Raw genomic sequence first — 17,336 nt, forward strand, 5'->3', positions numbered from 1 at the left:
ATTACAAAAGCACAGGGCATTTGGATTAAACACTGTTCTCTATCTGTATTGCTGGTAATTTGAAATATTTCTCTTTAAGACATTTTTAAAAAAATGCTTTGGGAGAAATAAAAAACAAATGAAGAAAGTCATACAAGATGAATAGACATACTTTTCAGACCACTTACATTGTAAGAGCAAATCAAAATTTAAGTAAGAGATTCAATTTTCTCAATTAACTAACATCCCAATTACCAATCAAATCTAGGATGAACTATGAGCAACAATTAGTAGGGTTGAGCCCTCTTACTTGAGAACTGGTTATTTATCTTGAAAGCATGTCTGGAATGAACTGTATGTGTTTGGCTATGGAAAAGGGTAAGATTTTAGCATGTCTTTGCAATCTCTTAGTAACTATTTCCTGATGCACATCACATTCTGGTTTGATGTTTATTCAATAATAAAAGTGTTTTCTTTCTCATCTACCTTTGTGGAACAGTTTTCTGGGTTAGAGAAGATTTTGTTTCTAACTATATACCCCCAACAATATACAAGTATACACTGAAGTCAATAATATCCTGCAATTCTTAGTTTTGTATATAAATGAATCTTCAGAACCAAATCATTTCCTACCCACAATCCTCCACCCTGTCATTTATTAACTGTGTATTGTTAATATACACAGCTTTCTTTTTTCCCTTAACTTTTCCTTTGAAAGATTCTGCTATTTCATACCTTGCAATGGGACAGGATTTATCTACCTACCTACCCACTCACCTATTACAACAAACACTCAAAATTATAAGTAAATAATTATCCAAATGCTGTTTCCAACCAGTGTTTCACATGACCAAGTGGCCACATGGTTGGAGATGTCTGCGGGGCCAAGTGAGGAGGGCAATCACATGGAAGAGACCCTGGGTCCCTTGCTCCTTGTCAAGCAGAGGTACTCCACTTTCAGCTATTCTGTATAATGGATTCCCTGTATGTTTTTATGTTATTTTATTTTTGAGTGAACTATCCTTTGCATAAAAATTGGTCTAAGTTTAACCCTAATGGTGATAAAAAGATTGTTCTTAATGTTTGGAAAATTTCCCCCAAATTTGCTGTGTTTAAAATATTTCTGAGAGAGAAAGCTGGAGGAAAGATGGTACCCCATCTTGGAACTCAATCTGAGAAGCTATAGGATGACTGAATCTTCTTAAAGTAAATTGGACCTTTTTATGTGCAAGAATGAATAATAAAAACCTTTGAATCAAAGGAAAATAATGAAAGCAGGACTTGGTATTTCTGGAATGTAGAGGACACAGGTTAAAAATTAGATTGGATAAAAAACTAGAAAATGTGGATTATTTTAATTCTCTAAAAATTTTTTTAGTTAGTTTTGAAACATCAAGTCCAACAGGTAGGCCACATTTACTTTGGAAGAATAATCAAAAAGAGAAATAGCTAGAAAATATAGGTATATAGAATTATACATATATGTTCAAACAGAAAATTCAGATAAAATACTCAATATTCCTGTTCATACAATAACTTAGCCAAAAACTTCTGCAGGCAGGGTTACAACACTAATATTTTTTTCTGAATACATTTGCAGCTTTTCTTTGTGGAATGTAATGTGTAGGTTTCAACACCGAATATTTGCATATATTAATCAAACATGGGTAAATATTTTATGCATAAATCTTTTAAAAATCTTGTCCTAAAAAAAGATGTGCGTGTTTCTATTTAGGTTCTTTGTTATTCTTGTATATTTAACTTTAAGACAGTATACATGTTTTTAAATATGATAACAGTTGACAATTGGAAACTGAAATGGCCATCATGAAAACACTTTGCCACTTAGGTTATGCTTGAATAGAATTCTCTTTTTATGAGCTGACAGCTATTCCAAATTTCTAATGTATCTTATAAATAAATAAGAAGTAGTTAGTAAGGAGTTAGTTAATACTATATCTATTATTTAAACTGATCTGAAAAGATGTTCCGAAATAATTCCATGTTGTAGCATTTCTCAATCTATTTTCCCAAAACATCATCATATTAAGACTTTTTCCAAAAAATCCATTATCAAATGGAAATTTGGGAAATAGTGCTCTTTGTAACTGCCTCTTGAAATTGATGAAAATTAGAATTATTATTAAAATATCAAAATCTCCAAGACTGTATTTCTTTATCATCTGCATCAGAATCATTTGCAATGACTGTTATAAAGGTATACACCCCAATCCTATCCCAGACCTAATATGCTAGACTTTCTGGGTGTAGGTTCTAGGAACCTTCATTTTCACAAAATTTTCCAGGTGATTTTGATGCACTCTACAGACTGACAATGAGAATCCCTTCTCTAAAGCTTACTACAGTGAAGAAACTTATTGTTTACCTCAGAAATTCAGAAGCATATTTGGTTACAGGATATTTTTCTCTTAAAATCCTCTTCCATTGATATACTTTGGAAAATGTTGCATATTTCCTAATATTTTATTATTCATGAGAATTTCAGTGTCATTTTCCAAAAGTTTCAGAATGCAGCAATTATATACATTATTTTGAAGAACATCATAAAGAAGAAATTTCAGCCACAACATCAATAAGAAGAGATAGTAACTGCATAGGTATCACGGTTTTCCTGTTTGTTTCTTTAGATGCATCAGGACTCTTTTTTTTAAATGCAACCTTATCAGGAAATAGAAAATGATTATCATTTTAAGCAAAAATGTCAGACTGAAGTGAACATCTCTTGATGTTTTGAACCTGCCCTGCGTCAAGAAGACACCTTGGCACACAGCTTGCAGACCTAAGCTCTCATTCATGGGAACTGAGGACACTCACATGCTGGCAAAGGGGTTGTTTTTAATTAACTTCTAAGAAAAAGAAACAAAGGAATTAAATTTGGTACTGATTTAAAAAAATAATGTTCTGAGAGCACTGATTATTCTATCATGAGGCGTTCCTTGAAATTTATTTGAAAAGGCAAGAGGACGGGAAATGACAGAAATGAGACCAATGTGCTTTAAATACACATTCAATTTTTAAAAATTAGTAAACTTCAACTGAGATGGTGGAGAGAGCTATATGAAACGTATGACATTGTAGACTGTGTTGCCATTGTCTTTATAAGGCTTTTTTCCCCCCGTAGACTACAGCAAAATGAACATACTCTGAATTGATAGAGAAAACAGTAACATCTTTGAAATTATGCATGTCGGATATCTGAGGTAAAGCAAACGTATTAACTGACATTGTATTCATAATTTGCTAATATAACTCTGTGTTAAAACAAGCGCCTTAGCCTGGAGCGAAGTCAAATTATGCCAAATCCCTCCTTGAAGAGCAAAAAAAGGAACCAATCTTCTGGACTGCTGGCAGACATCTGTGTTGTATAAATCCAGAGGAGGCAGGTGGAAGATATCCTTCCTTTTTGATGAGATATTTTAACAAAACGTTCACTCAGTCTGAAATAAACCTGGACACTGAAACCCACTGAAATGGCATGCTTTGTGATAGACTTTAGGGTTTCTCCCTTTTAGATCTGCAAGGAAATTCGTTGGTGCATGAATTCAGTTATAACTTTTTTTTTCTTTTGAAACAATGGTGAAATGACAAGAATAGGGCAAGATGGAAGTACCTAAAATAGTTAGGATTAATTTGGAAAATCTTTTAGCAATTTCATCCTGACATCACAGAGTCTGTCATGGTCTTACGTCTTTTGCATAGAAGTGTCATACTTCTTCCTCATCCTGTATTTACATAACAGTCAAATTAGAATTTGTTAAAATAGATAATTGTGTAAGATATTAAAAAAATAATAACAGGTACCCATAATCCCACCCATCATTTTCAGCATAGTACATTGCCTTCCAATTTTATTCCCTTGCATTTTAAGTTGTTGAAATTACATTGTATGAATGATTTTGTATCATATGTATTATATATATTTTATTAAGAATTTTCATACAATTACTAAGAAAGCCTTCTACCCATGCATTTGATAAATGAATTGTATATTCCACTGCAAGGGTATATTCTAATTTACTTAAATTCTCTATTACTGAACGTAAAAGAGTGTCCTTTTCCCACAATTATACATAATACTGCAGGGAATGTTTCCACACATTTTTCAATTATCTTTTTAAGATAAAAAGTGAAGGCTATGAAAAGTTTTAAGGCTCACAGAAAATATTTTCAAAATGAGTTTCAGAATATCTTGTGACATTTGACTTCCACCATAAACAGACAAAGGTGATTATTTAGCATACCTGTGCTAGGTTTGAATATTACTACTTGTAAAATTCTTTGCTAATTTCATAGGCTAGAATTTATCTCACTGTTTTAATTCTGCAAGATCTTGTGTATCATGCATACATACAGACCAAATAAGGAGAAATCAGACAGAGCATGTGGCAAGTATTTGCCCATTATCAGCCTGTAATGAACCCCAGGTAAGTATTAGGTTAATGCAAACGTAATTAATTGCGGTTTAAAAGGTTAAAATAATTGCAAAAGTCGCAATTACGTTCACACCAACTTAACATTTCAAAAGACTTCTTAAAAGGTGCCATAGTGTCAACAGGGAAAAATTCCTCAGAAGTCAAGAAATGTGTGGTACAAGTGTACGCTTTCCTGGCTGTCCTTTCAGTGCAATGACCTGAATTGAAAGCTGTCCTCTGTAACCTTCAACCTTTCTAATCATAACATGAATAATGACCCAAAGGCCTTTCTTTCAGTGACCAAGTTTGATAAAAATGTATAATGTTCAGGTTCTCTTAGGTATCTTATTTATTATTTATATAAAATGGTGAATAATTAAAAGACTTTTCTTTATCGTCTTTTGCTTTTTATTTTGTTATTATTATTTATTTCTGCCAAGCTCTCTGAGGTATTATCTTCTAAATATCATCTATATAGAGAACTTTGAAACCCTTAGCCAAGCATGAATGCGAGCCAATGTGGGGATCTAATTCTAATATTGCCAGTAAAATTCTGCTGTAGTCGCTAATGCTGAATCCATTTCTGTTTTGTGGGCCCTTTCTGTGATTTGGAGTTGCATCTTTCAATACCTGACATGTTCACTAAAGAGATGGGATCGATATCTCATACTTTACTTTGAATACCATAGAAACTTGCCATAAGACTTAGGATAAGTCTTATCCAAGACTCTCCTAAGAGTCTTATCCTAAGAGTCTTATCCATAAGACTCTCACCACAGTTAGCCTCTTTCATTCCACCAGGTATGAGAAATTTTTCTTTTTTTTTTTTTTTTAAATTAGTTTCAGGTGTACAAAACAATGTAATAGTTAGACATTTCACCCCTCAGAAGGTGACAAACCCCTTTCCCCAATCTATTGCCCCTCTGACATCGTACAAATCTTACAATTCCATTGAGAAACTGTGGTACATTTATACAATGGAGTATTTATCACTCAGCTATAAAAAAGAATGAAATCTTACCATTTGCAATGATATGGATGGACATAGAAAACATTATGCTAAGTGAAATAAGTAAGTCAGAGAGAGACAAATACCATATGATCTCACTTTTATGTGGAATCTAAAGAACTGAATAAATGAGCAAAGTAAACAGAAATTTTCCATATTTTTGAATTGTGCTCTTACTGTCCATTCATATTCATTATCTAGAGGCTCTTTTCCTCAGTAGCTTGGTACTCTGATCCTTTTAAAACATTTTTCGCAGCTGGTACAGCACACTGAGATCCAAATATGTGCAAATGTTCATATCTTCAATGCAAATTAACACTTTGCACACAGTAGGGGCACTACTGAATTTTATTTTGAGAAATGATGGAAGAAAGTGGTACATTATGCATACAACACAAGATACGCAATATAGGAAAACATGTCTATTTAATTATTGCTGGTGTAGAGGAAGGACTGGGAAATCTTTGAATTAAGCAAGCCTCTCATTAGTGTTTATCCTTTGACACTGAAGACAGAGCCAGAAAAACATTTGGTTGAACTGCACCTGAGGAATGATTCTTACTAACCCCTGTACAAAGAAGAACATTGTATTTTTATATACACAAGGATGCTACACTTCACACTTCCTGCCTTCCACAGAAATAATAGGTCCATCTACCTATACAAAATAAGAAATGAGATTGATCTTGGTAATTATGTTGTCAGTTAAAATTTGAAAGCGGCTGTTTTTTTCCTCCATCTTGGCAAGTCCATCTAGAAATGACATAAAATATCCAGGGAACCAGAAAGTTTGCCATATTAGGCAAGTAAATTAGAAGGGGAAAAAGTGTCCACGGTTGCCCAATCTTTAGAAGATAAAACATTTCCTCTGTAGAAAGGGTTATATTTATTGCTCTAAGATTTTGAAAACAAATAAACAAATACACAAACAAACAAACAAAAACCAAAAAAACAGGCTCATCTTAATGTACATTGAGATAGAATGAAATAAAATTCAAAAGTACCTGAAGGGCATCCTGATATTCAGCCTCTCTGCATACTTGCACAGCGTGTCCCATGGAATGTGAATTTTAATAAACATGATATCAGCATTTGCTACAGCTGGCTGCAAAGGACACAGGACAGGTACCGTTATTTAGAATTAGAGTTGATGATATCATGTGACAATTTGATTCGAAAGGAAAGAACATTGTCCCCTTGTCTACACATGAATCGTTGAACCTGATTTAGAACAAATTTATATGAATAAAAATTCTTAACGTATTAAAAACCTTAATAAAACTGTCATAATGACATCATATACAAGAAATAATCACCTATATGAGTCAATGCATTTTCTTATATTGATCATAATCGAGATCCAAATCCTCAGTAAGAAAAATTATGCAACAAACAGGAATCTGAAATTATTCTTGTTGAACACTTTATCATGATCCTCTCATTCCTGCTCACAGGGGATAGACAGTTGTCACCAGTTATTCATTAATTCATTCACTTATTCTTCTGGCATATTTTACTGAGCAATTACTACTTGGTAGGTACTAGGAAATCTTACAGGAAAAAATGGAGTATAAATTACACAGGTCCATTACCTTACATACCTGTCAAATCTGCATACTTACTCTAACCTTCTAGTTTACTTTTTCCTGTGTCAAGAGACCATAAGAATTTTTGTGTCTTTGATCTAGACGAGAGGTTTTTAAGCAGAGTCACATATGCATCAGAATCATCTAGGAAGCTTTTAACAAAATTGTGTACCTTGGTCTAATTCTCAAGAATTCCAAGAATTGGATCTCATTGTTCTGAACATTTTCCTCCTATCACTAACAGAGCATCAGATGCCTTTTTAATCAAATAATCATTACGATTCTTAAATGTGGTCCAACAGTCTGAAATGAGAAACTACTAAATAATTGAGTATTTTGGCAATAAATGTTATGCATGTTCATATTCTGCTTTTTAAAAAGCCTAGAAAGTTATTTTCCAAAGTTTCTCCAATATCTGAGGCTCAGAGAACAAGGAAGAAGTTTATGGCCAATTTAGCTGTAAATCCCACAGAGCTTCCCATTCATGTGATTAAAGGAGCTGAACATACGCGTACATAAAGGAAGAGCTGCTGTCTGCTTACTTTTAGACACACCTGCCAGGCTAGACACAGCTGGACTCTATTTGGTTAGCACTGATCATTTAAATTTCAACTAGATAGAACTTCTCAAGAAACACAGCAATCTTCAAAACTCAAACGTATGGAAGAAATTAATCAGTTTAATTTAAAATCATATATCTTTTAACATTAAACTGTATACTTTTATATTCACATATTCATAAAGCCCTATATTTTAGATATGGCTAATTTCACAAGTTTGGCAGAACACTATTTCAAAGTTGTATTAGCAACATTGTTCAACAGGATTATTAGAGAACCATGATTTGCTGGACTAATACTCAGATGTAGAAGGCAGCCTAAGCACCAATGCCATCAGGCAGGCCCTTTCACAGATTCGCATCGGCCAAAGTTTGTTCCACAGAATATTATAAAAAAGGAATTGGGGATATTCCGTGGTCAATTAGGTTTTGACTTTCTCACTAGAGAACTTGTGAGATACTTTAACATGCATATATTTGCTAAAAATACACAACAAAGTGAAAAAGTAAACCGAATTTCCAAAATTTTAGACCACAGAATGTTTTTTGGTTTTTTTCCCCCCACTCATAGCTTTTTGACATACTAGTATTTTGCAAATCACCATGGGGGGAAAATGATACTTTCATGTCAGTACAATTTCTGAAGAACTTTCTTACTTCAGGTATGTTTGTTTTAAATTAAAGGTGAAGAATTTTAAAAATAAAAATTGATAAATGCTTAATGAGTAAATGGATGAGTTAACTTATTTTGAGTATACATTCTAGGCAACTTGTACCTAAGTAAGAAGTGATGGAGACAAGAAAGCAAAGAAGCCAGAATTATTCTGGAAGAGGTGCTGTGTGAGCATTCAAATTAGCATCAGGGATAGACGATTTAGCGCTGATTATTAATTCATTCCTGTCAATCTCTAAAATGTGAAATAATCTAACACACTTAAGTAAAAGGGATGCTTTAGAAGGTTGTTTATGCATTACCTCTTTTCATCAATGAGTGAAACGTCAAGCTAAATGCACGTAGAGCTAGAACTTACCTAATTTTGTCTCTTTAAATATAGATCGTTTTCAAGCAGCATGCACTGTTTTCTTTTATAATTCCCTCAACTTAATTTCTCTTTTGTTACACCTTTACGTAAAAAAACAAAACAAAAGTAGTTTCATTTTCTTGTAACTCCTGAGCAGGGGTTCGTGAAGGGGTGGTGTTGGCAGAGAGAAAGATTACTTTTTCCCTTAAAATCAAAAGCTCCCAATCTGGCACTATTTCTGTTTAGCTCTGATGAAGGCAGGCTTTTCTAAGGGAGCAAAACTCCCACTGCCTTCACATTTCACCCTATTATTTAATTATTCCATCCAAAATTCTCAGGAGGTAGAACATTCACTCTTGAAAGAAGAGGAAATTTAAAAATTGTGTTTTTACAAAGTCACTCTGCAAGTTGGTGGCAGAGAGCTGAAAGAAAATAGAACACGGCAGCTCATGGTATTAAGTCTAAGATCAAGACAAATTGCTGATATGATCTGGAAGTGCATTTGGATAACAAAGTACCTACCCTCACAGTCACAGATCATCTACCATTGGTCCTTCAAATATGCATCATTATCTGCTGCTGATGAGATCATCTAGGAACGACCCACATCAGCTTGGGATTTTATGAGGGCTGGAGACTCACTTTGTGCCAGGCCCAGTGCTTGGCTCTGGTGAATGTAAATGTGAAAAATGAGGACTTGTTCGCCAAAGAATTCTCCATTTTACAGCTAAAAATCCGATCTTGCTGACATTTTCACAATTTCATCTTCTCTTTTCCTCCTGTCACAAGCCCTAAATATTTCCAATTAATATTGATTAAAATTAAGTTGCCACCAAAGGCCACTGCCTCTAATAGTAGAAACTTGGAGAAAATATAAATGTTTATGAGAATGTAAAATGCTGGATTTGATAGTTCAGGTAGCTATAAGTATTTATATACCAGTTAGTCATCAGTTAACGTAAGATTTAAACTAAATATATACTTAGATTCTATCTGGTCATCATAGAGTTAAGTTTCTTTCTAATTCTGTTTGCTTAGAAGGGCAATTCACTTCCTCATTATGTTGGTTTTTATTAATAATAGTGTGGCTGGCAGAATTCTAAACCTCCAAATCCCCATACCCTGCTGCCCTTGTCCTCTACAACCCAGTGACATGTGACTAGGATGGAATATTCACTTCCGTGATTAGGTTATGTTTTATGCCACATATCTGTTTAAGAAAGAGAGATTATCCTCCATGGCAGATGAGCCCCTAAAAGGAACAGGACTCTTCATGACAATTGAGATTCAAAATAGCAGAGGAACACAAGAAAGGTTCTCCAAGTGTTGGTTTTGAAAATGGAGGGGGCCGTGGAAAGGAATGAGAACGAACTCTAGGAGCTGAGAACCGTCCCTGGCTGAGAGCCAGCCAGGTAATGGGAAGCTCAGTCCTACACCCACAAGGAATCAAATCCTGTCACAGCCACATAAGCTTAAGAGAATACTTGAGCTCCAGGTGTGAACGCAGCCTGGCCAACACATTACGCCTTGTGAGAAACTGAGCAAAGAGCCCAACCGTGTTATGCTCTAACCCACAGAACTGTGAGCTAATAAATGGGTTTCGTTTTGAGCAGCTAAATGTGGCATAATTTGTTAAAGAGCAATAGAAACCAATACAAAGAGTATTAAGAAATCCTGATTGGAAACCTTAGTGAATTAATATTTATGATATAATATTAGAATGCTTATTATAGAAACGTTTTCACTTAAACTGCATTTGTCATAGCAGGTTGATTTTACACACTAACATTGGGATAATTAATCTAGCCCAATTAACTCATTAAAAAATCAATTCCATTAATTTTAGAATTAGAAACAAAAGTAAAGGCAATCCATTTGTAAAAATATCTTTGAACAAGTAAAAGAAATAACTCTAGATATTTAGCTTTAAAATACTAATTATGAATCTTGATTTCCTTTGCTATTCTATGTACTGGATCTTCCCCTTCACCCTTACCCAAAGGCCTTTTTAATTTCTTCTATCTCATCTGTCTTCTCTTTACTCTGTCTTTCTCTCCCTTTCTCTGCTTGATTTTTGATTTTGTATATTTTTATACTTTTAATTTTTTACATTATGGGGTTTTCTCTCTGTAATGTGATAAATATGCTTTGTTTTGTTTTTAAACCCTAGAAGATTTAACTAAAATAGCAAGAATGATTATTTTTAGACAATAGGACTATGAGGGATATGATTTTACTTCCTTTCTGTATTTTAATTTTTTCCCTAGTGAGCATTGGCACTTTTATTGTTTCAATTGAAAAAAAAATCTTTAAACAAGCATTTAAAAATAGACAGTTATCAGGGATAAAGAAGGGCATTACATCATGATAAAGGGGTCAATTCTCCACGAGACACAACAAACCTTAATGTGTATGTGCCTAATGACAGAATGTCAAACTTTGTGAGTCAAAAACTGATAGTACCACAAGGAGAAATAAATGAATCCACTGTCATAGTTTGAGACTTCCATACTTCCTCTTTCAGAAATAGACAAATTCAGTAGGCAGAAAACCAGTAAGGACATAGTTGAACTCAACGACACCATCAATCAACTGGATATAATTGACATTTATAGGTTATTTCATCCAACAACAGCAGAACACACATTTTTCTCAAATTCTTATGGACTACTCACCAAGACAGACAATATTATGAGCCATAAAATGCACCATAGAAAATTTAAAATAATAGGAACCATACAATGTCTGCTCTCAGACCACAGTGGAGTTAAACTACAAATCAGTAACAGAAAGATAACTGGAAAATCCCAAAATACATGGAGATTAAAGAACACACTTCCAAATAACACAAGGAACAAAGAAAATTTCAAGAGCAAAGAGTATTTTGGACTAAATAAAAATGTAGACAATTTAGCAAAATTATAATATTCAAAATTTAAGGAGAGTTAAAGCAGTGCTTAAAGGGAAATTTATAGCACAGAATACATATATTAGAAAAGAAAAAAAGGTCTAAACCCATCAATCTAGGTTTCCACTTAGAAAACTAGAAAAAGATGAACACATTAACCTGAAAGTATGCAGAAGAACAAGAATTATAGTATAAATCAATAACATTGAAAACAGGAAATCAATAGAAAACAAAGATGGCTCTTTGAAAAGATCAATAGATCAATAAGTCTGTAGCCAGGCTAAGTAAGAAAAATAGAGCGAGTACACAAGTTACCAATACCAGAAATGAGAAAGGGGGCATCTCTATAGATCCCATGGAAATTAAAAGGTTAATAAAGGAGTACTATGAACAAACAGCTCCCTGCAAAATGTGCTGAAACTCACACAAAAAGATGCATAACCTGAATAGGTATACATATATATATATATATATATATATATATATATATATATATATATGGTTTGAATTAATAATTAATAACCTTCTAAAACCAAAAGACCAGGCCCTGATGTTTACACTGATGATTTTTACCAAATATTTAAGATAGAAATTGTACCAATTCTCTATAGTCTCTTTTGAGGTATAGAAGCAGAAGGAATACTCACTTACTAATTCTTTGAGGTAAGGATTATCCTAACATCAAAACCTGACAAAGATATTCCAAGAAAATGAAAATACAGACCAGTATCTCTCATTAGTATAAATGAAGAAATCTTCAACAAAATGTTAATAAATAGAATCCAACAATGTATAAAAATAATTATAAACCACAACCAACTGGGATTCATCCAGAATATGTAAGGTTGGTTCAACATTCAAAATCACCTGACGTAATCCATCCCATCAATAGACTAATAAAAAGGAAAAATCATATGATCATAGTAATACTTAAAAGCATTTAACAAAATCCAACACTTGTTCATGATAAAAACTCTGAGTAAACTAGGAATAGAGGTAAACTTCCTCAACTTGGTAGAGAATATTTATAAATAACCTACAGCTAACATCATACTTAATGGTGAGAAATTAGAATCTTTGTCACTATGATCAGGAACAAGGCAAGAATGTCCCCTGTCTCCACTCCTTTTCAATATTATATTGGAAGTACTAGCTTATACAGTATAACACAAAAAAGACGTACATGGTATATAGATTGGTAAGGAAGAAATAACACTGTCTTTATTCTCAGATGATCTTATCATTATATAGAAAATTCAAATGGCTAAAACGTGCATGCATTCATGCCCGCGCGCACACACACACACACACACACACACACACACACACACACACACTCCTGTAATAAATAACTAATAAGTAATTATAGCAGGATTGCAAGATACAAGGTTAATATACAAAAGTCAATTGTTTTCCTATATACCAGCAATGCATGAATGGAATTTGAAATTACAAACGCAATACCATTTAAGTTTTTCCTCCAAAGAACTAAACACTTAAGTATAAATCCAAGAAAATATATCCAAGATCGATATGGGGAAAACTACAAAACTCTGATGAACAACATCAAAGAAGATCTAAATAAATAGAGAGATATTCCATGTTCATTGGATAGGAGAGCTCAATATTATCAAGATGTTAACAACTTGAGCTACAGATTTAATACAAAGCTAATCAAAATTCCAACAAGTTATTTTGTGGATATTGGTAAATTGATTATAAAATTGATATGGAGAAGAAAAAGACTCAGAAAGTACAATACAATATTGAAGAACAACAAAGTTAAAGGACTGACACCATCTGATTTCGAGAGTTATTCTAAAGCTATAGTAATGGTATTGGTGAATGAATATACTAGTTGATCAATTGAACAAAATAGTGAGCCCAGAAACAGACCCACGTGTATATCAACTTGACTTATAAAAGTCAACTGATCTTTCACAAAAGAACTAAGGTAATATAATGGAGTAAAACGTCTTGAAAACAAATGGTGCTGGAACAGTTGGACATCTACATGCAAAAAATAAATCTAGAGACAAACCTTCACAAAATTAAGTAAAAATGGATCACAGACATATATGTAAAATATACAAAACTGTAAACTCCTGGGGAAGGGCGAAGAGGACATTGATATGACCGTGGGTATGGTGATTTCTTTTAAGATACAACACCAAACGTATGCCCATGAATGAAATAATTGTCACATTAGACTTCATTCAAATCAAAAACTGCTCTGAAAAAGACAAAGTCAAGAAAATAAGACAAGCCACAGGCTGAAAGTATTTGCAAAAGATACATCTGATAAAGGAATGTTATCCAAAATATACAAAGAACACTTAAAATTCAACAATCAAAAAAAATTAAAAGTGGCTCAAAGATCTTAACAGACACCTTATCAAAGAAGATACACAGATGGCAGATAAGCATATGAAAATTTGCTCCATATCATTTTTCAACAGGAAAATGAAAAATTTTTTAAAATGAAATGTCATTACACACCTATTAGAATGGCCAATAGCCAGGAAACTGACAACAGCAAGTGTTGCCTGGAATGTGGAGCAACAGGAACTCCCATTCATTGCTGGCAGAAATGCAAAATGATACAGCTATTTTTCGACAGTTTGGAGGTTTCTTACAAAACTGAACATATTCTCCCCATACTATCCAGCAATCCAATCCTTGGTTTTTACCCAAAGGACTTGAAAACATATGTCTGCACAAAAATGTGCACAAGGATGTTTGTAGACAATATATTCCTAATGGCTGAAACTTGCAAGCAACGAAGGTGTCCTTCAGTAGGTGAATGGACAATGGAATAATATTCCGCACTAGAAAGAAACGAGCTATAAAGCCACGAAAACACATGGAGGAACCTTAAATGCATATTGCTCAATGAAAAATGCCAATCTAAGAAGGTTACATACTCTATGGTTCCACTATATAATGTTTTGGAAAAGGCAAAACTATGGAGACAGTAACAAGTTTGGGATAGATGCATAGGTGGAGCACAGAGAATTTTTGCAGCAGTAAGATACTCTGTATGATATCACAATATGGATGCGTGTTATTCTGCATCTGTTCAAACTCATAGAAGGTACCTCATCAAGAAAGAGCATTAATGTAAACTATGGACTCCGAATGATAATAATATGTCAACGTAGGTTTAGCGATGGTAACAAAGGTACTGCTCTGGTAGGAGATGTTGATAATGGGGGAGGCTATGCACGTGTGGGGGCAGGGGTACACGGGAAATCTCTGTACCTTTATCTCAATTTTGCTGTGAAACTAAAACTGCTCTAAGAAAAGAAAATAAAATAAAGTATTTTTAAAAAGCACAAAGAAAACTCCCGGGAAAGAAAACCACCCATAGTTCCAGTATTAAAACCTAGACTTTAACAATTTGGCAAACTATCTTCTTTCAACATTTTGTTTTTCTTTTCATAGGGGCTTTGTACTTTACATAGGTATAAGCATTCTGTATTCAAGTTTTAAATTTGTAAAAATAGTTATGCTCTTTGAAAAATATTTAAAGTTACAGAAATACATAGAGTAAAAATGGAATATATATTTAAACAGAACTATACATATGCATTTCTTTTACATTTGGGAGAAAATAACTATACATTTTATAAAATTGTGTTACCTACTTTCCATACTAAAAATTAAGAGATCATATCTTTTCCAGCATATTACATTACATACTTAATATTACTAAAACACCTACCTCCTTTTCCAACATCAAGCCTTCTGCTCTGAGGTTCTTTTCAAATGTATTTCTTTTGTCATATTGTACGTTTGACTTTCTATAAACCAGGATGTAATCAATCCGCTTTTTCCCATCTTTGAATAGAAGCCCACTGGATGCTATGTAATTCATGTCATTCTGCAAATAAAACAATGATTGTTAATGGTGTGGGTTAGATAAGCACGTGCATTTTGGTTTCAGTCACTTCTGTTTGGATACCAGCAATTCAGTATCAAAACATGCTTTTTTTTTCAATCTAATTATTAGATAGGAAAAGATGATTTTAAAAATTTAAAGTCTACTGTAGCAGACAAGCTAGGAAGTAATGTTCCAGGATTTGAAATCAGGCACTCTGATACCAGAACATGGGCTCTCTGATGCTGGCATAAAAATGCACATGTTTTATTCAGTAAAGTCCTATAAAAATAATATCACTAACATATGTTGAATATTTACTTAACATTAGCCCCAGACACAAATGTTTTACATGTTTTATTACATTTAATACTCACAATTTGCATTCCAAAGATAAAGACATTAAGGTTTAAACAACATAAATACTGAGAATCAAAATCGCCCTAATTTCCTATATTAAATAATATTCAGACCAGATATTATTTTCCTAAATCTGTGTCCAATGACACCACATCAAAGAATAATTCCTGAGCTGCTTGTTCCAAGAAATATGTGCTCCCAGGATATAAGACTGTGATCCAACTAAAACAGGTCTTGATCACAAGACTATACCCTTGCTTTTCAAGATTGTATTAAGCCCCTTACCTTGCTGTGCCCACCCACCCAGGTATTTTTCACAGACTCTGCCCAATTTTTAACCAAATTCCTGCCTTGCAAGACTTACCTTAAAATCTCCCAGTCCACATCCTAGAATCCTTTGAACACTTCACCTTTATGAACAACTACTAAGACTGCTTAGGTTGGTATCCTTACTTGCTGTAACTTTAATAAAATTAGTTTTATTGATCAACAGATTTTCCTGTTGGTTTTCTTAGAGGGGGCTTTCCTAGTATTTTGCCAAAGATCACTGAAGAACCAGGGCTTGAATCCAATTTTGACTCCAGGTCCATGTTCTCAGATATTACACATGTTGGTCTCGCTCCATATTTTCCATCAAACTATTTGAACATCTCCACCAACTCTATTTCATTTTTTCCCATATGGGCATTTTTGAGATTCAGAAATTTCCCTAACATTTGAAGAGCTAGCTGGTGATTTCAGAAAAAGGCATCTCAGACTTCTTTGTAGGATCCTGCGTGGGATATGTATGCAGCTCAAGGTGAAAGAAGTGAGAAACAGGGTCATCTAGTGGCCAAGGAGTCATCCAGGGGAAGCAACGAAAAAGATCCCCTGTCATCTCACAGGCACAGGTTAGGCTGCCACAAGAACTCGGGTCTTTTAGAAACAACAAGTTCAAGTGTGTGAATTCAGAGTAACAGAGACACCCAGGCTCAAGGACAAAAAGGCTGGTGTTGCACAGCCTTCCCTCAATGAATGAAAAAAAAAAAAGCGATTTCCAGGATTATTTCATTGGATAACACAAGGTGACAAGTAATCAACTCTAATGGAGTAGCCAATGGAAGTCAGATTAATGAGTGCCAGTAGCCACTAAGGGTCATATTATTTTGGTGAATTTAAGACAGTTCTCAATAAGAAACATACCAAATGAGATCATGTCGTTACTCTCTAAGTGACAGTTAATTGATTATCGGTTAATCACAGTTTTGAGTTAGTAAAAGGCAGTTTGACACATTGTTTAAAGTACTGAGATCTGAATCAGACAAACTAGACATGCAATTTAAACCCACTGTTCAGTCTCAAGTCCTACAGCTATAAAGATGATTATAAAGATGATTATTAAGATATGATTAATAAGATAATCATATTAAGATTAATCATATTAAATAAAGATAATCATAGTATCAACATTGTAAGATCGTTATGACTAAGTGAGATATTGCATACAGAGCACTCCCAACGTTGTCTGACTCACTTTAGAAGATCAAAAACATAATAGCTACTATCCCAAGAAAACAACATAAAAAAATGTACACCGCGTGTCAATTCATGTTGGGATTTT

The 17,336-nt window shown here is 33.8% G+C and overlaps 1 protein-coding gene across 5 annotated transcripts in view; it reads right to left on the minus strand.

Moving 5' to 3' along the window:
• ANO3 (anoctamin 3) overlaps positions 1-17,336 on the minus strand; it is a 344,736-nt gene that overhangs the window by 102,939 nt on the left and 224,461 nt on the right. For all 5 annotated transcript variants that reach the window (XM_033120578.1, XM_033120577.1, XM_033120579.1 and 2 more), the window contains 2 exons: positions 15,221-15,379; positions 6,426-6,526 (listed from right to left, as the gene is read on the minus strand). In XM_033120578.1, coding sequence (XP_032976469.1) covers positions 6,426-6,526; positions 15,221-15,379 — 260 coding nt within the window. The remainder of the gene's footprint in view (positions 1-6,425; positions 6,527-15,220; positions 15,380-17,336) is intronic.

The sequence above is a fragment of the Rhinolophus ferrumequinum genome, chromosome 11 (assembly GCF_004115265.2).
Source record: "Rhinolophus ferrumequinum isolate MPI-CBG mRhiFer1 chromosome 11, mRhiFer1_v1.p, whole genome shotgun sequence".
Taxonomy (NCBI): Eukaryota; Metazoa; Chordata; class Mammalia; order Chiroptera; family Rhinolophidae; genus Rhinolophus; species Rhinolophus ferrumequinum.